Source organism: Ambystoma mexicanum, chromosome 1q, assembly GCF_040938575.1.
Source record: "Ambystoma mexicanum isolate Mex_15411 chromosome 1q, UKY_AmexF1_1, whole genome shotgun sequence".
NCBI classification, from domain to species: domain Eukaryota; kingdom Metazoa; phylum Chordata; class Amphibia; order Caudata; family Ambystomatidae; genus Ambystoma; species Ambystoma mexicanum.
This window is the reverse complement of record NC_090922.1, coordinates 1,165,473,613-1,165,497,705: the sequence shown is the minus strand read 5'-3', so window position 1 is coordinate 1,165,497,705 and position 24,093 is coordinate 1,165,473,613. Positions and strand designations below refer to the sequence as shown.

General features: G+C 42.0%; 1 protein-coding gene across 1 annotated transcript in view; it reads right to left on the bottom strand.

Moving 5' to 3' along the window:
* Window positions 1-10,068: 10,068 nt before the first annotated feature.
* The window catches only part of LRRIQ3 (leucine rich repeats and IQ motif containing 3), a 734,547-nt gene continuing 720,522 nt past the window's right edge, over window positions 10,069-24,093 (bottom strand). The window contains exon 9 of the mRNA XM_069641911.1: window positions 10,069-11,319. Within this exon, the coding sequence (XP_069498012.1) occupies window positions 11,115-11,319 (205 nt within the window). The 3' untranslated portion in view covers window positions 10,069-11,114. The remainder of the gene's footprint in view (window positions 11,320-24,093) is intronic.

The following is a 24,093-nucleotide window of genomic DNA, read 5'->3' as shown; positions in this document are numbered from 1 at the left end:
GCTAACCAAGTGCATTGCTTCCATTTCCATTGTCATTGTCCCCCCATTGGTGATTGCTGCCCAATATTAAAATGGTTGTGATTTTGGTGAATTTTTAAAATAAATAAATACTGTGTTTCAACAACCGGCCTGGTTGATGGTCCATTGTGACCCAGGGTATTTGTAAAAGGGGGTGTGAGACAGGTCGGGTACCGGCTCAATTTGAATTAATTGAAATTAAAGATAAAGCATTCCTATTGAGCACCACATTCCAGGCTAAGACCAAGTGTCCTTGTCTAGTGTGTGACACCTGATTGGAGTCCTTAACAGAAGTGAGCTATTAAATGTGCTATTTAGTGTAATTGTAATGTTTGTAAAAAAAACTAAATCATTTTTAAAAAAATGAATACTCTGTGCTGTAGAAAAGACACCTATTTTTATAGAGCCTTGGCTAGACATTCCTTGTTGGTTGATACTTACTGTATTGTTCTTTGGAAGTTTCTGCTGTGATCTATCGATCTGGGCAGTATAGCCCTCCCTCAGTTCACATTACCAAAGTAAGGCAAAGGAGGAATACCATCTACATTTGCTATTTACATACATGACTGAAAGACTTCTGAGTAATGTCGTGACACAAGTTTGGCCAAAGTTCACAGAAGGGTTTGCTCTCCCTTGTAGTTATTATGTTCAGAACAGGCTGTTGTCACACTACTAATACTAATCGATCTCTCAGTAGCCTTCAATACTGTGGCCCTCCATGCATTACTGTAAATCCTCCCCTCTGGCATGGGATTTGCCACCCCTCTTCATTGGGCTCAACATGCCTCACCAATAACCATCAACTGGAATAAATGGCACCTTGTATATCTCAGCATCTCACTACAACATGTGTGGTACCTCCAGCATCCATCCATACATTTTAGCTCTAAATGGAGTCCGCTGAAACACAGCTACACCAACCTCAGAATCAAAATCCATCAATATGATAGCTACCTCCAGTGATACCTGAAAGTCTTCTCAAACAAAGGCTGCCTCCCTCTTATGCAGGCCTTGGGCATCCTAGACTAGGCATTGACTTAGTTGGAATGCTGGATTGAAGTCACTTACACAACACAAGCCATGATTCCTTTTATCAAATTACAAGAATCCAGTGTGGAGACAATGAAAAATCAGTCGACCCTGTTGGCCCTTATACATTCAAAGCAGATACATTGTGAAGCTTTTGTGAATACTATACACAATTGTCTCAATGTAGAGGCAGAGTCAACCCTTCAATGGCAGTCTCGACTATTTGAGATTGGCAGAAATGACCATGATGAGAAAATGCATATGACAGCTGCAATTTTGGCAATGCTAGCTGTGACGCATCTGACAAGTGAGATAACAAATTCCACAACGGAACCTTTGCTAATTCAAAAGCAAAAACATATACAAAGATATTTGCAAAATAACCCTCTTCAATCCATTGATACGAAAGGATTAAATGAGGGCCAAAATTCTAACAAATATATCGGGGCAAACAGTGGCCACCGGCTTGACACCGGTTACATACCCCTAGACAGGGATGTCATACTACAGTGACTGATAATGTAGCGAATCAAATAACTCGGAGCTCAACTAGTATGAAGCCAGCCAAAACGCTCTTGCCAGCTAACGGAATGGAATCATTTAGGATATTAACTCTGAAGTCTTTCCAAAAATATTCAAAAACCAAACCAAGAAGCGACAAGGAGAACAAAGAAAAATAAGAAAAATTGATCCAGGACCTTTTTAAGAAATCTTTCAACACTGATGCGTCTTAAGGATAAGGAACAGCCCAAGCATCTTATATGTAACGCAACAAGTCAAAAAATAAGCACCCAACTTGCTGTGCTAAATCAGAAACAACAACTGAGCGACCTTTTTCAAACGCAGCTTACAGATGAACAACAGCAACAAGAGTTACTGATGAATTTATCAGTAGACATGGATTGCGAACAGTCCGCAAGAGCAGACCGAACAATAACAGATGACGATCCCTCATTGATTATCTTAGATCAATATGAAGAAGGACACACTGTTCAACTTCAGTCCAAAGATCTTACCTGTGAAGACATTTCTGAGGATGATCTTGATATCACTGTGTGGGAACATTCAACGGTGATTGATCTTACATCTGACTGCGACGCAAGACACTGGAGACACCACAAGACGAGAAAGACTCAGGACATGTGATTCCAATCTAGATATACGTGACATGGAACTAAAATTACCAACCTTCCTTGACCCGCGGGCACTTGCACAGGAGAACAAACTGAAAATAGAAAGACTGGAAGACAAAAATGATAAACTTTTTCTAAATAGAACTAACATCCTTGGTCTCATCCATGCAGTGCCGCGATTACAATCTATAAGGTCAGAAGATATAAAATTGGTACAATTTATTCATGATACGCTCATGGATAAAGTATGGATAGAATTCAATTCCACAGATACCATGAATAAAGTGCTTGCTATGGAACCCCAATTTCGACAACTAGGTTTTGGTTGTGCATCCACTGGGGATGAGGATGATATGGGTAGGCAGAAATATCAAAGGATAAAAAAAGAAAATGGGCTCGTCCACACCAAAGACGAAACTCTCCAATATACTAAGACCACCAATGCCATTATCACGAAGAACCAGAACACTTCATATAGAGGCAATAGAAGTAGTCCATACTCAAACTATACTAAGCATTTCATCTGGAGAGATTTTGAGAGATCCAATATCTCAATGAATTCAACCAGGAAATGGCAAAGCTAACAACCAACACCACAAGAAAAGGATCCTTTCTCGTTATGCTCTTGGAACACAAGAGGATTTACCCACCTCTACCAAACCAATACCAACAAGTTATCCGAATTTCAATTAATTTGTCTACAGGAAACATAGATCACAGAACAACCAATATGTGATGGATTCCTGACCTATATGAATCTAGCGATTAAGCGTAACAAAGGGCATCCAACCACGGGCCAATTGACCCTGATCAAAAATAACACTAAGATGGAAGTGTTGGAGTCCCTCAACTTAAACCCCTGGGCTCAACTGACGATCTGTGAATAGCCTCTGGATTCTCAGTTTAATCACCACAGAACTAGCCTAGCGCACACCAAAGAAACACTAGGCATAATTAACTTATACTGGAACCTGTTTGCTATCAGTGGTGAAAGCTTCATGGATCCTGTTTTCACAGCCATCAACCTGGCAGTAACCAAATTCCACGATATACAATTTATAGTGTGTGGAGATCTTATCATCCATTTGTTTATGCCTTATGGAACAATAATACTCCAGGGACAACTGCCACTAAGGGCCCAACGTTGGAACAAAGAAATGAATATCAGAAACTTGTCTCTCATTAACCCGTCCAGCCATGAAGCGGCTCTATATAAACCAACCTGGGCTCGTGGTCAATCGACTGCTACGCTCGATTACATCTATGCATTGCATGAAATAAAAAAGAACATTCTTATCATTAAAAATATTAAAACTACAAATAGTGACCATCATATACTCACTGTAAATTGGAAATCCACATATTTGCACAAAGAAATAATATCTTTGCCTCTTATGGAGAATAACAGTGGCATGAACAAACTCTGCATTAATGACAAACAAGCAGTAAATCTTATACAGATTTTATCGAACACACCACGCATAGGTGAAGACAAACTTAACTATGAATGGATGTTACGTCTCTTCGATCAAAAAAACGCGTAAAGATCAAAAGACAATGAAAAAACACCAACATTCGTACAAATCCACAAGTTGTCAAAAAAAAAAGAACTACGAAGAGAACTGAAATCAATCGCAAAAAAGGGAACCTCGTATCATTTCCAATCAATGAAAATAGCAAAACAATGATACAGGAAGTGTATTAAAACAAAAAAGATGATGATGATTCAGAATGATGTGGAGAATATTCTCAAAGCCTTGAAATCAAATAACTCAAGAGAGCTACGGAATCTCCTCAATCCACAAACTAAACACCAGGAACAAATGATCCAGGATGTCCCAGAACCAACATGGCTCATACATTTTGCCACCCTTAATATGGTGAAACAAGAATCCATCATGAAGACATCTCCTGTATACGCAGCCTTTATCGATCTTTATTTGGCTTTTGATTTGGTGAATTGACACAAATTATGGGAAAAACTTTCACTTTGGAAATGTCCTTCTGAAATACTGGAACACAGTAACATATCTTGGACTGTGGCTAAGCCATTCCAAAGTGGAAAAGGAGTGGGCAGAACACCTGAAATTAAAGGCCCATTCTCTGGCAAGACAAGGTCTCTTCCTACATAATATGTTTGGAAAATACTCTATGAGATCAGTTATTAACTTTTATAGACAAAAGGTGGTGGCTATCTTGACTTATGGGAGTGAATACACGATAAACTTAGATCAATCAATATGGCAATTACTTGAAGGAATATTTTGGTGGAAGGTATTGGCACTGCCTGTGAGGTACCCGATGCCACATATTAGGCATGAGATTGCAACACAATCTCTCAAGTCCATAGTCACCTGGAAACATCTAGATCTTTACATGAAGACCATCAATGATGACTCAATACCGGCATTCAAAATTCTACGTCACAGATCTAACTTGATAGCTGATACAGGAAACAGTGGAATCATTATAACATATTATAATGGTCTGTCCTGGATTGACAGAAAAACAACAACTTGTTCAGGGATATGCTCATAAGCACAAATACGCCTATAGCCCCCAAGGAAAGATGGGCACAGATTCTTTCAGGAACTAACCAAAAACATGTTATAAGTATTATCCTATTTTGGAACAATATCATGGAACAATATAGAGAAGTTACTATGGAAATCCTACTACTTTTAAACAAACAGACTATGAACACAGTTGAAAAGTAGAAGTGTGGGATATATTTACCCACTCAGCTGTACTCCTTCCATAACCAAGCTGCACTTCAGCAGAAGCAGAAAAATGGCTGCGCTGGCTCCTGTGGGCACCATTGCCTCACACAAAAACTGCGTTTCAGCTACAATCAAACTGTTTAGAGGCGTGCTTAGCTAAGCCTGCCGTATAATTCTATGATGTTACCATGCTCTATAAAAAAGGTAGACAGACTCTTTCCTGAATTTCCTGCACCTGCGTTCCTGATCTTCTACATTCATCTTGCCAGATTCCAGATCCTACTGCAAAGCCAAAGCATAGCTGATTCCAGACTACACTGCAAGGCCAAAGCATTGTTGACCATCTCAGCAAGGCCTCAATCCAGAGATCCCACTAAAAAATTCCCAGTAACCAAAGGGAAAAGCTGCAGTGTTTTTTTGGGAAGCATCCTGAAACCAGACTGTTTTTTTGACTACTAACTGCATGCATGCTGCAACCCTGCCATCCAGCTGTCCTGATTATTCGGTGACCAGACAGGCCCAGCTGTTGTTCTGCTAGCAGAGTCTGCCGCTACCTGGTGACCCGAGCCCTGGAGTCCACAACCCGATTGACTGAGCCTAATCCCAAATTTAAGAGTGGACTGTGAGTATTCCCCATCCCATTACACATAGTCTACCCCATCTTGACTTTTGTCATTGTGCCACTTCCTAAGCAAACCCTATCCATACCCTAATAACTTGTATAGACTGTTCTAATTTTCTGTGCACCCTGTTCTTGTTTCCCAGTGTTAGCGCAACTCTTTTATTCACCTCACCTTGTTATTCATTAATGATCTTTGGAGTAATTTAAATTAATTCCCACATAGATCAGAACATGGCGGGAAACGGGCGACGTCGCAAATCAATCTTTGAACATACTGAGGCTTTCTTTAACAATATAGTCTAAATAAATTAGTTTAAGTAAAATTTGCCTTTCATTTTTAAGACCGATTTTCTCTTTTGAACTGCTCTATTTTCCTTAAAACAAACCTCATTCTACCTTCCAAATCTCTCTCAATTCACCAGCCATAGCCCCCTTTCACTTCTACATGGTCCGTGTGCTGTGCATCTATCCCCCCTGCCCAAAAACTGCATTTCGATTTAGTGTTTTTCACCCATTTTCCCAAAAAAACTATTTTTGCATTTAAAACTGCAAACCAGAAAAAATTTAACTTTTCCATGTGTGAATTCGGCTGCACTGGGTTTTCAATTTCAATCTGTTTTGTGAACTTTATGCTTTTGTGATAACTTGCCTGATGGTTGATAGTGAGATAACATCCCTAATTCTGGGATACAACATATGTAGATCATTATTTAATACACATATAATTAATTATTTTACCAAATCCGAGTGTCATTTTAGGCCTTTGCAGAGGGTTTTGCCTCTTATTTTATATTTCTTCTTTCTATCCACTCAGAATTCGATTATTGGTGGGTTGAGGGAACATTGCAGGGAGGGTGCTATCTATCCTAGCTCAAAACGTGCTCCTATTCACTTGTGCTTTGGATATGTTCTAGTAAAAGGCTAACCAAGTGCATTGCTTCCATTTCCATTGTCATTGTCCCCCCATTGGTGATTGCTGCCCAATATTAAAATGTGTGTGATTTTGGTGAATTTTTAAAATAAATAAATACTGTGTTTCAACAACCGGCCTGGTTGATGGTCCATTGTGACCCAGGGTATTTGTAAAAGGGGGTGTGAGACAGGTCGGGTACCGGCTCAATTTGAATTCATTGAAATTAAAGATAAAGCATTCCTATTGAGCACCACATTCCAGGCTAAGACCAAGTGTCCTTGTCTAGTGTGTGACACCTGTTTGGAATCCTTAACAGAAGTGAGCTATTAAATGTGCTATTTACTGTAATTGTAATGTTTGTAAAAAAAACTAAATCATTTTTTAAAAAAATGAATACTCTGTGCTGTAGAAAAGACACCTATTTTTATAGAGCCTTGGCTAGACATTGCTTGTTGGTTGATACTTACTGTATTGTTCTTTGGAAGTTTCTGCTGTGATCTATCGATCTGGGCAGTATAGCCCTCCCTCAGTTCACATTACCAAAGTAAGGCAAAGGAGGAATACCATCTACATTTGCTATTTACATACATGACTGAAAGACTTCTGAGTAATGTCGTGACACAAGTTTGGCCAAAGTTCACAGAAGGGTTTGCTCTCCCTTGTAGTTATTATGTTCAGAACAGGCTGTTGTCACACTACTAATACTAATCGATCTCTCAGTAGCCTTCAATACTGTGGCCCTCCATGCATTACTGTAAATCCTCCCCTCTGGCATTGGGATTTGCCACCCCTCTTCATTGGGCTCAACATGCCTCACCAATAACCATCAACTGGAATAAATGGCACCTTGTATATCTCAGCATCTCACTACAAAATGTGTGGTACCTCCAGCATCCATCCATACATTTTAGCTCTAAATGGAGTCCGCTGAAACACAGCTACACCAACCTCAGAATCAAAATCCATCAATATGATAGCTACCTCCAGTGATACCTGAAAGTCTTCTCAAACAAAGGCTGCCTCCCTCTTATCCAGGCCTTGATTTTAAAGGCATAGGGCCTCATTACACGGAAGGCGGTAATGGTTAACGGCCACCGTTAATGGTAACGGTGACCGTTAACCATTACCGCCTTACTACGAGGTCCCTTAGCGGGTTGGTGCTTTAACGCCTGCTTTTTGCAGGCGTTAAAAACCAACCCGCTAAGGGACCTCGGAGCTAATTACGGCACCGCAAAATTGCGGTGCCGTAATTAGCGCCTTCCCCATTCCCATAGAGCCCTATGGGGCAGAAATGGGAATGGGGAAGGGCAATGGCGGAAGGGGGATTTACCGCCCCACCAACCTTGGAATGGGGCGGTAAATCCCCTTTCCGCCAAGGCGGTGCCGGTAATTTACCGGCATGGTCCAGGGTGCTAGTAGCACCCTGGATCACCGCCTTCCGTGTAATGAGGCCCATAGTTAAGATTCAGTCAGACCAAGAAAACCTAATCCTTAGCTTCCACAAATAAAAACAAGCTCGATACAACACTGGCGTCCTACGTCAACTCCAAGAAAACTCCATTACCCTCTGATTTTACATTAATGGTGACCTATCTCTCAAAACCCACATTGCGAGGTAAACCCAAATGGCATGGCATCAACTTTCTCAAGATGAAGCCCTATTTGTAATATGCAGAACAAGGTCAATGCTCTAGTCCTCTTTCACTTTGGTAGCGGCAATACCCTATGCACTGGCTTCCCCAATAACTCCTGGCACCAGTAAAGAGTTTGCTACATATAGCTGAACTAAAAATAAAGGAGCCAAGGGAATGATCACCTTCCAGCCCCCTTCCTCATAGTCCTGCACAGGGTAGACCAGCAGTAGCTTAAAAACAATCTGCATAAAGATATACACCTTGTACATACAAATAACCTAATCTGGAGCATCTCAAGAGGCAATGCAAAACCAGGATGCAGGGTTTGGCCGGACTTGAAATCTCAAACTGCAAAAAAGAAAAGATCTGACTAAAAGGCTTTACCAACTATGCCCCCAGAATTTGGAACAACATCCTGCAGCAAATCAAATTCACCCCATCACTCTTGCAGTTCTAAAAGGAACTGAAAACCGGATTAAAGAACACTGCATAAACCACAGATAATTCACTTCTTCCACCAACAACCTATCCGGCAACTTTGACTACCACCCATTCTCACCATGTTGTCAATCTGCTGCCGCACAGACCATGGAACTGTTATATAATGCAGGCCCATCCACTGGACCATCCCCAGTCTAGAGTTATAAAAGATGCAAGCAGAGTTGGGGCGGATGTAGGGGTGAAGAGTCAGAGTGCGGTGGAGGAGGATAGAGTGTTACGGTGGAGCAGAGAGGGGGTGAAGGCGAGGCACGAAAGGGAAATGTAGGAGGCCGAGAGGAGAAAGAGAGGATTGGACGAGGTAGACAGAAGAAATAAAGAAAGCGATGAAGAGAGTGAATAGGAGGTAAGGGGAGAGGAAGGAAGCAATGAAGAGAGAAGAGAGGAGACGAGTCGAGCAGAAGGAAAAGGGAAAGACAAGAGTGGAGGAGATTGAGTCGGACACAAGAAAGACAAAAGTGGACAGGTGAAAGCAGAGAGATGAGAGTAAATGAGCTGGAAAGGAGAGCGAGGTAACATTAAAGGAAAAGAGAGAGAAAAGACCAGAGCCAGGAGAAGAGAAAAGATAGGAGGGGAGGAAAATAAAGTGAGGAGCAGAAAAGAGTTCAAGCAGAGGAGTGTCAAAACACAGCTTGGCGAAGCGACGAGGAAGCAGCAAAGGGTGACCTGTTTCAGTGGAGAGAGGGAAGGACTGAGATCAACAGTCCAATCGAAGGTCAGGTTGACTACCACCTTCTTAAAACCCACAATGTGTGCTGAGTTAAACAATCAGCTAGACATGCACGTTGCCTCAAGTCGTCTGTTGGATCCCTCTGCTGTGACATATAACTGCCCGGCCAACATCAAGGCGTACATTTTGCTTCTGTACCCGAAACTGCAGGCATTAGGGGATTTGCGCATGCGGTTTTTCTTTTCGGAATTAGCACTCATGGAAACGGATTGTTTGTTGAGACATACGTGCACACTTGGGACACACACCAAGTGAAGTGGAACTTATAGTTGTATTTGCATATGTAGTAATCGAAGTCATTTTATCACATGATGTTTTTATGTTCATTCTGTTAGTAACAATTATATCCCTCTGTTTGTAATAGCTTTTTAATATATGCCATGGTTTAACCTAAGCACTAAAATAATGTTTTGTCATGCTGTACACTGCACATTGTGTGACAGCTTAGATAAAGTAACAAGTCATTTAAGTGTAATAAACTAGGGACGTATTTAATTGAATGTATAAAAGCAGCTAATGAAACTAATTAGAGTATGCAATGTGTTAATGAATGTTAGCAGCTGGGACACAATTATTGGTGTATGCTAAGAGAGAGAAAATGAAAATACATTAGGTCTGGGGATAATGGCACACTTGTCTGCATACATTTGCTGAGGCAGTGCAGGGACTACGTGGCGCCACCACTCTCTAGTCTAAGTATGGTCAAACCTTTATTTAGCTAATAAGGTTTAATGTAACAGCTGGCAAAGACACATTTCGATTTTTGCATTTCTCTTTATTAAACATTTCCGTATACATATTGGCTAAAGTGAAACCGCGTGTCTCATGTAGCAGTAACCCATGTGTAAAAAGAAGCCTGGTTTAGCAAGCCGAGCGGAAAAAAGGAACCTTTCTTTCACCTTGGACATGTGTGCACCTTACATTACAACGCATCAAATGCATCATGGCAATCCATCACTGAGGCCTAAACAGGCCTGGCCATTAGAACAAGGCCTGGCCAGTAGAACCAGCCTCTGCATGGAGGAAGACGTATTGATGCATGAATTGCTTACGTGGCTATTTATTAAAACCACCATAGCATGTTAACAGTCAGTGGTAATGGTTGACTGCCGAAGCTCAAGGCATGATTTGACTCAAGGATTTGAAATGGGGTTGAAACCTTGGGGTGCTGATCGAATGAGCTTTGCATGCAGACCATTGACACACAACTCGTGGTGCAATTCGTAATCCTAGAAGATCTTAGAGGTGATGGCACAAAAAGCATCCTTTCTTTATGCAATGGCTGACATATAACCGACCCCATTTGAGGTACTTATGGATTGTGCTTTGTGCCTATGAGAAAAACGGAATGCCACAAGGGGTAGTAGGTACTCTTTAGTAAAAGCTGTTCGCTCTCTTCTACTGGGCTTTCTTGTAACTACTCTGGGGCCAACTTACAGCAGGATGCAGAGTGGCATGGGAAAAGTGGCCCTAGCACACTCCCGCCACACTGTGCACAGGTCCACTGATCCGCAGAGGGGCAGAGGCTATGAAATGCATGCAGGGGTGTGCTTCAATCCTTGTATGCATTTCGCTTTTCCCGCTGCAAAGGAGAACAGTACCTGGGACACGGCCAAAGGGGTTGCCATGCTCAGTGCATGCCTTCCAGAAGCAGGGATGAGCTTTAGGACGCGGCAGCCACACCTGCAAACACGCCCACAGTGTAGCGGGCAACCTCTGCTAGAACAGATTCATGTATTCCTACATGAAACCCGAAAACGAATTATTTGTTACCAAAACATAGACCTTCACACCATCATATTTTTCCAAATAAATAGCTAATTGCTGAAATATTTCTTGTAGGCTTCTTTGTACACAGTCTGATCCACTGGAACCTTCTGCATTGGCTCCATGCCGGATCGGGTTGCCTTCACAGCCGTGACATTGGCCCTGGCTTGCAGGAGCCGATCATTCGCTTTCCGAGAAACGGCCGCGCCAAGCTCAGCTTTGTCTGCAGCATTCTCCCGCTCTTGCACCGATTGCCTGCAACATTCAAGGAAAAACAGTGTCACAATAATTGGCCATATCTGCACGCACATCTGACTGACTCGTCAGTAGTCCTTGGACAAAAGAAAATGTGCCTAGGTCAGGCGACAGGGCCTGATTCACACAAACATATTCTAAAGCAAAATGTAGCATGCACTATTGTATAGCTGTAAGCAAAATGCACGTTTTTGGTAAGTGACAATTGCGCACCATGAATGTGATGCACAAATTGCAGAATGTGCATACAACTGTAAATTATTACACACATTAGCAAAACATCTGTTTTGTGCACCGACGCTACCTTGCTAGGAAGCAACATATTTAATGATAATAATAAATAAATAAATAAGAATAATATTGTTACATTTCACAGGAAAACGGCTTTGAAAATGTGTTCTTCACTTTTCCATTGTAAAAAATAGTTAATAAATTAATGCTGTTGTAGGAATACCCCCTCCTAGACGCTCACACCAGAAAAAATACAACCCACTAGGGAAAAAGGCTCAATACACCTCTTGCAAGGATAAGAAGATTTGTTTACACGAAAATAGATGCACCAACAAAGAACTCTACTGCCGCGGAACGTTGAGCCAAAATCTGCATGAGCAGAACCTTATGAAGGTACAAGTCGTGATTGGTGACGTCGTTACAGACAGTAAAAACCCAGGTGGCTGGTCGGTAGGACCCTATACATGGTTGGCCTGCTCCATAGGGGATGCCAGGTCATTGGTCCCAGCCCTGTCCATCGCCCTTCACATGGGGGATGTTTCATCCGTCATCAGGGAGAAGCTGATTAATTGGCAAAATTCGCAAACTAAACAATACATCTCTATCTAAGTAACAAAGCACCTGGTATGAGCTGACAGGGGCCTAGAGGAAGCTGAGGTCACACTAACTCACACACTTCACTCTCCCCCAGGCAGGCCGGCACCTCTCCAAGGTCTCCCACCCTTGTTTTGGGCATAATTTCATCCCTCCCTGCACCTCGCAACACACACCACGTGACCTTGAAGTGAAGCCAGGAAAGCCCTGCTTTCTGATCTTTTTTGATTGATCGGGGGTCCAACAGGTTTATAGTCAGTGGTCTGGGGTTATCTGGTACGTTGGAATTCAGTTGTCCTAAAGCCAGGGCATTGGGGTGTTATAAGTTAAGATTGGGACTGGTGGGAGTTGGAGGCGCGTGCCCTTCTTCTCATGGGTTTGCACCGTTCACAGACACTCAGTCCTCCTTCCGTGGCCTTGCAGGGCACATTCTTCCCAGGGCGTGAAGTATGGCAACATTTTAGGACAATGAAGGGTTTCATGGGGCTGTGCAGCTCTGGCCTTTCTCGTCGGTGTGGGGATACAACCTATTCCCTTGCGCATGTTCGCGGCCTAGGCCTGGTGTACTGACTGCTGTACTATGTGTAAGCTTTGTAAATGCCAAGAACCAGGTTAAACCACATAGTAAAGCCTAATACTCTCATAATGCGCAGGATGAGCCACAATTTGTCAAGTGTAAAATCTTGTGCCCTTTGTGTAGGTATACTAATTCGTTTCACATTTCACTGTAAATGATTATGGTTCTCTGTATTAAATACAAGGATGTGCAAAAAAAGGATTTTAATTCCAATAGATCAATATATCAATTGGATTTCTTAAAGGCAAACAGCTTCCTTAGTAACAATGTGGCTCAAAGCTTATGCATTTCAGAGCCTGGCTCCATCTTCAGGGCTTTAGTATACTAGAACCACATCAATTAAATAAAAAAATTAAACATTTTACACATATCAAATCGGCCATGTATGTGAGGGAAAAAAACAAGATATACCAAGATCGAGGTTAGCTGCCATAATTACTACATCATTATGTTGCTGCATCATTCAATTTAAATTACAGTATTAACAGAACGCTTTATGTCATAACTTATTTCCTGATCCTGTGATCACTGCAGGTGAAAAAATACATTCAACTGTTGTTAAAGGTCTAACGTGTGCACCACTGTGAATATAATATATACAATATAATATCCACATGTTACCTTTCAGTATGTTATTGTAATCTCCGGAAGCTTTCAATCTCTGAAATGGTAATAGAAACCTAAGTGAGGCTATTGATCTAAACCAGTTATACACGCTCAAAATTCCTGCTGCAGCGGGTTTCTTTACCTTGAAATGTTCAGCATTCTGTGCTTACAGATGCCGTCCACGAGTGCGTGCATTCGTGAGAGCATATATGTGGTTGCTATGGTAACCCCTAACAGCTCCACGTCACGTGCTGTCGTGACAGTGCCTCACGTCCCGGCCCTCCTATGGTAACAGGGAGGCTGGGACTGGGTTAAGATAATCGCAGTGTGCGCACATTCAGATACAGATATGAAATAATACAAATAACATATTTACCCGGGCAGCAAATATTGTACAATGCTGCTCAGATACATATACAAAATAATGTAAATAGCATATTTGGCTATAGACTTTTATTGGAAAGAAATTTGCAAAAAGGCTCCGTGTTAGCCCTCACTTCAAAGAGGGGGTTTCCTGCCTTGAAAACATAACTACAGGGACTTGTCAGAATGTCATAATGTTCCACCGTCCTGTGTCAAAAACCTACTCCTATACTTCACCCTTGTAAAACCAAATAGCAAACTCAACGCAAAGTTCTTTCACTTAGAAACCTCAGGGTGAATGACTCCCTTGCCCTGATTTGTAGTCTTCAAACAGATTTTATACACACTTCTCTCCATGAGAATGGCTCCCTTCTCCTGGTGGGCATTTGCACTACTGCTTTCCAACCCCGGGGGAATTACTTCCTTCCCCTGGAGTTTCCAACTTTCCTTCAACTTCAAGACCAAGTGCTGCCTCCCTTTTCTTCGTCTGTTTCAGATATAGTTCCACACAAGACCAGGGGGAATGACTTTGTTCCCCTTGCGTCTTTCCAGATGGTGATGAGCTATTCCTCTGCTACGCTTTAGTGTCTCTTTGTTGGGGTCCCAGACACTTATTCCACTAGGGTATCAAACTCTTGAATTCCCCCCTCTCCTGATAGGCCCATTTGGTTCACTTTCCTGCCAAGTACTGCCACGAGAAATAATATTCAAATCACAAAGTTTATTTGCTTTCGCTTCGGTAATTCGACCAGCTAGTATTTTTCAGTGCCCACGTTCCACCTGTTACATCTGCTGGTTTTGGGAAGCTCTGCCGGTTCTTCCTGGGGTCTTATTTCCTGCTGGAGCGGGGCATGGGTCGTTACTTCTCCCTGTGGCTCCATTTTCGGTCCTCTCGCCCTTGTTTGCCAGGCCGGCAGTGTAGGCGCTGTTATATGACCGCATGGTCCACCCACACCAGGTCGCGCCTCCGCATCTCAGCCTCCAGCCACGTGCTCGACCAGCTCCACACAATCGGGTAAAGGATCCTTGCTGTCTGCTTCTCACCTCCAGCAGATGGCAACGTTCGACTTCCCCAGAACGTTCCCAGCTCTAGTTTTGATTCTCCCAGGCTGGACCATCTCTGGTGCTGTTCTCCTTCTCAGCTGGTCAGCATCCAAGAGAGTTCTCTCAACTACTGAGTCCTTTATTGGTTTTTATGTTCCTTTGGTGAACACTTCCCTGCAGAGCGTTAGAACATTTTCTCTGGTTCCCAGAGTCACTCTTCATGACTCCTTGGGGCCGCCGCTTTCCCAGTATTTGCATTACAGTAACTCTTCTTCATCTCAGTTGGTAAGACTGGCCTGGCATTACAGCAGCAGATGGTTGTCTATTTATGGGGGTGTTTGGCCGAGTGTTTGGCTCATTGTGTACTTTACCGTGAATGTTGCTGTGCTGGAATTGCTGGAATACTGCAGTCTGTCTTCACTGTCTACGTAGCCTATGAAACACCCGCCTAGAGCAGAACGTAGGCAAAGTGTTTGGCCGAGTGTTTAGCCGTAGTGCGGTCTGTGCTTGTGGCCCCAAAAAAAAAGTCGACGTGACTCACTCAACATCTTTCAACATCTCAACGTTAAATCTTGGTTTGCACGCATGACCGTTTGCTGGATTAGTAGTGATAGCTCTCGAGAGACTTTAGCAGACAGGACATGAAGCTGCACGAAAACCCGGGAAGATACGGCTTACGGATCAGCGGTCTCGCTAAGTGGGTAAGAGGCTAATCATACTTGAGCTTCTGACTTGCGGTCGGCCGGGAGACTGTTGGGGGCTCTACCCCTTTTGATCCCTGTTCACCTGCTTGTAACATTGTAACATCATAGTGCTGTGACTCTTTGTGTTCGGGAGACTGTTGGGGGCTCCACCCCCTTTGATCTTTGTTCACCTGCTTGCACTGTCGTAACACAGGAGTCTCATAACTTTTCTATCTACCTCAATATATGAATACTTTAAAACCTAGTATTACTCAGAACTTTTGAATGTTAATTTTGTTGCCAATCTTGTTGGTTATCACTCTGGCAGCACTGTAACTTGCTAATTGGCTCCTTTGTTGTCTAACAAGCACAATTTGGATTGGTTACAAAGGCAATAAGGGCCATTTGGGGACCCACTGAGAGTAATCCATAACTAGTCATAAAAAGGCAAAACTATGATGGAGCATACAGACTTGCAACTGGTTAAGCAACAAATGACTAAGGCACAAGAAAGCCCTAACAACATAGAGGTTGAGCCCGACTTGGAAGACAATACACCCCTGGGCGTTCCTCCTGAATCCCCTAAAGAGACCTATTGTTTGGACCTCAGTCGGGGTGAGGACCAGAGTGTTACCAACTGCCCTAGTGACATTAGGGTTGAAATAGGTGCCACCACAATGTCTCCTGAAAACATACTACAAAAGGAAACATCTCTCAATCTAGAGAATAACAGTCTTCTGGCAACTCTGGGCAAGACTATTGAGCCATCTAATAACACCCTGAAAAGAAAGTCACCTGCTAAGCCTTCCTCAGAATTTACTCCCCTGCCCACCTTCGAGACTATTGAAGACGTTTCTCAGGGTACAGGTCTGAGCTGTCCCTCAGATCTTTGTTTATCCTTCCAAGGAACATCCAATTCGAATGTACATAACTTCAGAAAACAAAGTCCTAACCCTAGACCCCCTTCTAAAAAAGTGAATCGGTCTTAATGGAAACCTACAACGTTAACCTCAGATATGTTATTATCGAAACAAAGATTTTTTTTCTTCCAAAAACAACACCATTAATTGAATTCTAATACAGCGATGCTGCCGCCAGGTCCTTTTAAGAATGTATCCCCTAGAGTTTGCCTGGAAAAGTGGAACGCCCAGCATTCTACAAAGACGCAAGTAGACTGTGGGGCTTCAGGAATAGAGAGCAGGAATTACCTTACGTCACCACAGACTCCCTCGTCAAACCTGCATGTTGCCTCCTGTAGTAACACCCAGGTACTACAAACTATACAAGGTCCTACAGAGTGTGATCCCAACAGAAAAATGCTGATGAAACATCATTAGCGGATGAAGAACTATTGGCTGCGATGGACTCTACCAGCATTGAACAAACATCGAATAAAAAGAGAGCAGCAATTAATACAGAGTTAATTGCTGCCCTAACTTTAACTTTAACACTATATATGAAATTGCATGAATCACTTAATGATAAAGACAGAGATCAATCAACGTTAATTGCTATGCTTCATTCAAAGCTTATATTCATTGAAGGCTTCATTACAGCTATTCAAACTAATATTGATAAAAATGAGGAGCGTATTTCAAACATCTTACATAGCATAATTGCTTCTGTCATAAAGGATAAAAACAAAAGAAAAACTGAATCTGAGAAAATTGTCTTAACACTTCAAGATTTGGACAAATCAACTAGAGGTGTCAAGGATGCAGCAACAGAGGCTGCAGAGTCATGGGTCCATCCAACTATAGGAGTGGAGTCCATGGGTAAATCGGAACCAGCACATCAAAATGAAGGAGGATCCCAAGAAAATACATCAAGAAAAGGAACCGGAAAAAGAAACAACCAGGGAGTTCGACTAGAATGTATTAGAGTAACATCAGGAGAAACAAATCTCCCCTCATTGCCGAACCTGAATGCAATGGAAACAGATCCTCGTTCTGAGGAAGACATGGAAATTGTTGGAGGTGCTTGCCCATTGCAGAATCTAAATAAAAAAAGTCCCCAGCTTTTCTAATAGCAGATCTTGAGGAAAAAGTTCATGGGCCCCCAAAGAAAAGATAATACAACATCTTTCAAAGATGAATGAGGTAGAGAGAAAATTAAACTCCCTGAATTCTAAGACAGCTCCTAAAAGCTTCATTGACAAAACAAAAAAACAACAAAAAATTACAGAACACTATAACAGATTCCTTGAACAGAATTAAGACAATCGAGAGACAACTACACTTTGTCAAAAATACAGAAGGGGACAACAGGAAGGTAGAAACACGTGCTTCAGCAGGTATTGCCACCCATGGGCCTCTTCTCTCTAGTAAGCAGTCCCAAATGGGTGTACTATGTAAAGGAACCGGTAAATTGAAGGAGCGTCCAAAGGAACAGGACAGAGTTGATTATATAGAGGTACTTTTGGATTTATCTACTTACTAACGGAAGAAGGTGAACCCGACGCGGAGGAAGAAGATCCTGAATACCTATTAGGAAAGACCATTCACATACAGGCCACCTTAGATCGTGACGAGAAATCTTGTTATGAGGATGCTCGGATCTGTACTCTACGGAAAGCGAACCTACACCCTCAGCGATATCAATTTCCCGAAAAGGATGGGGTCCATTTACTCCTTTAAACGTAGAATGCGTGAAAAAAATGTATAGGAGGATGAACCTAAAGCTCTCCCTAGAGCAAGAACTGTTACTTTTAAACCCTTACATTAGCCAAAAAATAAGGAGGCCTCCCGAACAACAGAGAAACTGAAGGCTCCACGGAAAAAAGCACCGCCAGAGTCTGACTCAGAAGTAGATGAACGTTTGTCTAAGTTTGTACCTCTACCAATAAGAGTACCCCAGTGTCCAGAAAGAAACAGGTGAATAACGACACTTACACAGAAGAAGAATTGCCTTCACATTTTGTGCCCTTAAAATCTAACGTATGCTCAAAAATAAATATTACTCAATTCTTAACAATAGAAGAGAAAAGAGACAATACTGATAAAAGACACAAGAACTGTACAAGGGGGGAGAAAATGTCAAACAAACAACAATCTCCAACTCGGAAAAAACATTATGATAAAGATAACTTAACCTATCGGCTACTGCTAGAAAATGTGCATAGAAGAAAACATGGCCTGGTGTTAAATCGAGCTAACATACTACGCTTGTGCCATTGTTTCCAGAGCTTGAGAAATATTGCCTCCGGTGACTTCCACTTGATCAAATTCCCGGAGGAGGAGAGAATGGACAAAGTTATCATATATGTCACCACCAAAGGAAAAAAAAAACAGAATTATGCAAGTCGCTGGCAAACTAGTACCTATGGGATTCAAGCTCTTTGAATATGACATTGAAGATTCCCAAGTGGTAGTAAATAAAGAGAGTTTACATTGGGCATCTAACGCCTCTAAAAGTTATAGACATCATTCTACCGATGTCGAATATTGTCAAAAGGAGAGGAAGCCTAGTGATATTGGTCATCTCTCTTGTCGAAAAAACCTAAAAAGAACTGTGGAAAACAGGATAAATAATCAGGTGATAAAAGGGAGAAGACACCTTGAGAGCAACAATGAAGAAGAACGTGATAATTGGTCATGGTTGGCAGGGACTCTGGCTAGTGGAACTTCAACCTCATAGCTGAAAACAGAACAGTTATACAAGGTGCTAGTTGGGAAAAACACGTCTCTCTAGCCTCCTGGACACACAAGGTTTTGCTAATTTATTTTGCGCTGGGGATTTGAAATTTAATGATCATTAAATAATATGTTTCCAAGAGACTTGGTTGCCTGAAGCTCCCTTACTCAATGGATGTGAGGTATACATCAACCCTGCAATCAAGGGGAACAAAGGACACCCGATGGCCGGCCCCTTAATCGCTTTAAAAACATCATAAAATTTAAAGTTCCTCCCCTCACCATGGGTTTTAGCGCTTCTTATTTCATTTGGCTTAAAAGAGCATAACCTGTTGAAGAAAATCTTACTCATCAATCTCTACTGGAATCCGGTGGGTATTGCTGATGATGAGTTCGTCAAAGGAGTATTGGACACGATGGATAGTGCTAGGGAATTGACAACAAATTTCGAAATCCTCATCTGTGGTGACCTAAACATCCACTGTTTTGACGATAAAGCCAAAATCATATCTAATTGATTATTAAATCCCACTCCACAAACAGCAAGAGGTTTCATTTGGAGAGATGAGATGAATGAAAGAAATATCCGTATAGTAAATGGTTATATGCAGGGCAATATCCCTGCAAAATCTACCTGGAAAAGAGGTGAAGAACAACAAATACTAGACTATCTGTTTGCCTCAGAGAACCTATTTGGTAACTTGGCGGAATTCATTGTGAGCTATTCGAACAAGAGTGACCATGAGATATTAACTATGTCCATTAGCAACTGGCCCTTTGTGAATAGGAGTACAACAGGGTGTGCCCTGTATGTGCAATCAGGGCCTAATAGACTCGCAATTGAAGAGGAAGTCAGGACCAGGGATGAAGTGATTGGAAGAATACAAGGAGATATCTAGGGGTCCTTCTAAATGTGGCTTTAAACGAAAGTATGCATTTGATATTGACATTAGATGGAAAAAAAGCCCTCAGCGCGGCCTTGACTAGAGCCAAGAACGAATGCTGGAACCTGAAAACAACTAAGAAGTTAAAACAACAATACAAAAATTAGTTTAAGAACCACAGATGGCTCCTGCACCAAAGAGATGCCCAAAAGATGTTAAGCCTAATTGCTCCTAAAAACACTAGTGGAATATGGAAGATATTAAACAACTTAAATGCCCCACAAAACTCGATAACGCTGAATGGAGTATCAGCAGCAGCTTGAAAGAATCACTTTGAAATTCTGTTCAAATCCGATCATCCAACAGGGTTGCAGCCCTACTTATCTAACATCCCTTGCTCATTTTCGACAAAGAAAGCTGAAATCAAGGCCTTAATTTGATCATCCTGTAACTCAAGGGCCCTGGGGCCCGATGGCCTGTCAAATTACAAACTTAAAGAGGACCCATATGGATGGACGGAGGTCATGCACAGCTTGTTCACAAAAATAAAGAGAACTAAGGTGATCCCTATTTCATGGAGCTGTTTGACAGTTGTATCCATATTCAAGAAGGGCGATAGGGCGGAACCATCTAATTATAGCCCTATCGCCCTTCTTGATGTTATGGTCAAGATATTTGGTGCTATAATTTTGAGACCTTTTAACATCTGGAGGACGAGTTGTGGTCAATTCGATAAGTGGCAAGCGGGCTTCGGAACAGGTATAGGAACTGCCCTCAATCTGTTTTTGATAAATCACATCAAGGCTAGAGTAAAAGCAAAACCAAAGACGAAGGTTCACATGGCATCAGTGGATCTTGCGCAAGCATTTAATGTGATCGAGAGACCTAAATTATGGGCAAAGTTAAAAAAATGGAATTGCCCAGATGACTTGAGGGAAGCACTTATGGTCCTGGACACGAACACCAGCATGCGTGTCAGATTGGATAGAAAAGGCAATCTCACAGAGCCAATAGTAACAACAAAGGGACTGAAACAAGGTTGAAGACTTTATCTCAGACATACCCTTTGCCTTCGAGAAGATTAGAATGTTTTCATCTAGAATGGCAGGCACTGCAGTAGGTTGTCTGCTTTATGAAGACAACCTGATTCTGCCAGACCAAACCAAAGTAGGGTTACAGAGGCAGCTGCATGCCTTGGTGAGTTACTTGGACAAAAACAGCTTAAAAGTCAATCTTGCAAAAACAAAAGTCCTGACACTCTCTGGGAAAATTGCCCATAAACCTTCTAAGAAACAAGCATGGTTTGTTAAAGGGGAAAAAATCTAAGCAGTAACAAGTCTTGTGTATTTGGGGATTTGCATTAACAACAGCGCAGTAGAAGCACCTCAGGATACCAAATTAAGATTAAAAATGACAAACCTTACCTCGCAGGGAAAGATTATTGCAAAGAAATACTGCACATATTCAATGCAACCGGTAATTGACTTTTACACCTTGAAGGTCATTCCTATTATAACCTATGGTTCCAAAGCTACACGACTACTAACTAAAGATCTCTGGCCAAAACTGGAAGGCATCTCCTGGAGACAGGTGTTGGCCCTCCCCGCTTGCATTCCTATTGATGTAATGCAAGGGTAATTGGGGCTCAACTCACTATGGTCAATTGTGCAATGGAAGACCCTGGCACTATTTCGCAAATGCCTTTTGAACAAGCAGGATGGAGGTTTTGAACCAAGCCCTCCAACAAGACCTGGATAGGATCTTAATTGCTTGGAAAAACAGCTGTCTGTCAATCTTGGAAGAACTGAACACATCAGAAGAGACTCTAAGGCTAGACCCTGCCAAAGTAAAAAAAATAACTTTTGAATCTGAACTGGATCTACACTAGGTATAGTGTCCGTTCTTTAAAGCTGTATGGACAGGAAGACCCTAACCATAGGGAAAGAGGAAATCCTCAGGAGTATTTGAAAAAATTCCCCTATAGTACGCATCGAAAAAGTTCATGAGACTGCGAATTAATCTAATGCCTACCAAAGAAGTATTAGAAGCAAGAAAACCTAGAGTTCAGAGAGATTATGTATGTAGGTGGTGTGGAGGACAAATGGAAACCCTACAACATCTAATTATGACATGCCCTACTTTGAACAATAAGAGATATAGATGGGTGGGTCATTTTCTCCAAAAATGTACAACCAGTACGGCAGCCGAATGATGGGCCCACATCCTGCATGGTGAGACCTACCCTCTGACAATAGCTGTCCATGGGTTCTTGAAATAATTATTTATGAGGACGGATGAAGCTTACGTGATCGTTGGAGGAGAAAAAATCATGTTTTCCTAAGTATGTATTATTTTAATGTTAGGGCTTTTCTTGCTTCCTAAATGAAAGTGTTTACTTTTTATCTGTGTTTAAAATTGCCTTGTTTTACTTTCTTTTTTCTAAAGAGCTTAAGGTTTTAAACTGTAAAACCAAATGGTAAATAAAAAAATAAAAAAATAAAAGCAAACAAAATGTACGAGGGGTGTGGAGGGGCACTAGTGGTTTCAGGTAGGATTGGGTTTGCCTTATTGTGCCGCCTATCACTCAGGAGGGGAATTTTGGGTAGCGGCTTCACCTCCTTAGCCTCATGGAAAAGGGCTCCCCCTGGGGGGAAGGATGTCACAGTGTTTACCTGTTCTGGTTTTCACATGCAAGTTTATTAGTCAATGGGGCATTCCCACACAGCCAGGTGGCTGACGTATTCATGAAGCAAATGATTTTGTTTCGATACAAAACAAAGTGTTTGTAAATAGAAAGAAGTGCCCTGATTGCCTTCAGTTATATTCACTGATAACAATCTATTTATATTTCATGGAGAAAATGCTCTTAAGTAATGAACAGAATACCTTTTAAAAGTCAGTTGAAATTCTCCATAATAGAGAATGCATCTGCAATGTAATTTGGAGTTTCAGACACTTCTCAAAGTTATTTGCGTATAAAGAAAAATGAGACTCATCACAATGTTAATCCTTTGGCGCAGGCAGCCAATTCGCTTTGGTGTTGTGTGGGGAGACATAGCTTATTACCCATGACATCACCATGATTGATATGTTCATTGTTTTTTCTCAAACAAATGTTAAGCTATGAAAATAAGTCAATGGGCTGGTTCAGTTTTGCGTGTCGGCAGCCCAAGCTTTGTCAAGAGCTTGCATCCGTGTTGTTAAAGGCGGAGAGCCAGATTACAAACCATGAATGACAAAGCCACAGCCTTTTACACAAAAACTCATGTTAATTTATGAAAACAAGTGTGGTTGGTTGGTTGAAATGATTGTGAATTAAGTTTAGATATTGATGTCCCAAGTCAGAATTGACTTCTAGAAGACTAGGAGGGCTTTAGATAAACATTTCTTCATTCTGCCACCAGATATGACAGGCATTCAGATGCACAATCACAGTGCAATGCTATCAGTATGTTTTTTACACACAAAATCAGGGATATTCGTCAGGCGATAATGAATGGACAATTGGCCAATGGGGTAGATGGGCCACGGAGGCCCCTTTTTTGGGGCCCTGCTGCATCTGTCGGGGCAAAATCCTTCTGCCCAGATCCCATAGATGATGACACTGTTTGTAAGGCCGTGAATGGACTGAAATCAGCATCACCTTTTGATGCTGTACCTCTCCATATTTTAAAGACTCTCCCACAGCGAATCATTTGTCTGTTGACATCGGCTTTACAGTACTCCTTCAGTTCTGGGGTAATTCCGGCTCCGCTGAAGCACACAGTAGTTACTCCTCTTCTGAAGAAATTGAACTCCGATCCTCTGGTGGTGGCCAGCTACAGACCAATGTCCCTTCTTCCAGCTATGATGAAGCTTATGGAGGCTGCCATCGCACCAGTTGTCAACATTTTTGGAAAATAACAACTGCCTGCATCCTTCTCAGTCTGGGTTCCGCCCAGCTAAGGGTACGGAGTCAGTTATGATATCTCTGTTGGACGATTTAGCCCTTCTTCAGGACCGCGGGGAGGTCGGAGTGTTAATCCTCCTGGCTTTTGACACTGTGGACCACGACATCCTTCTGACCCGCCTTGAGCAGGCGGGTGTTAAAGAGTCCTTATTGACGTGGTTTAAGTCTTTTCTAGAGGACCAGACGCAGACCGTCTCCTTTCAAGCTTGCC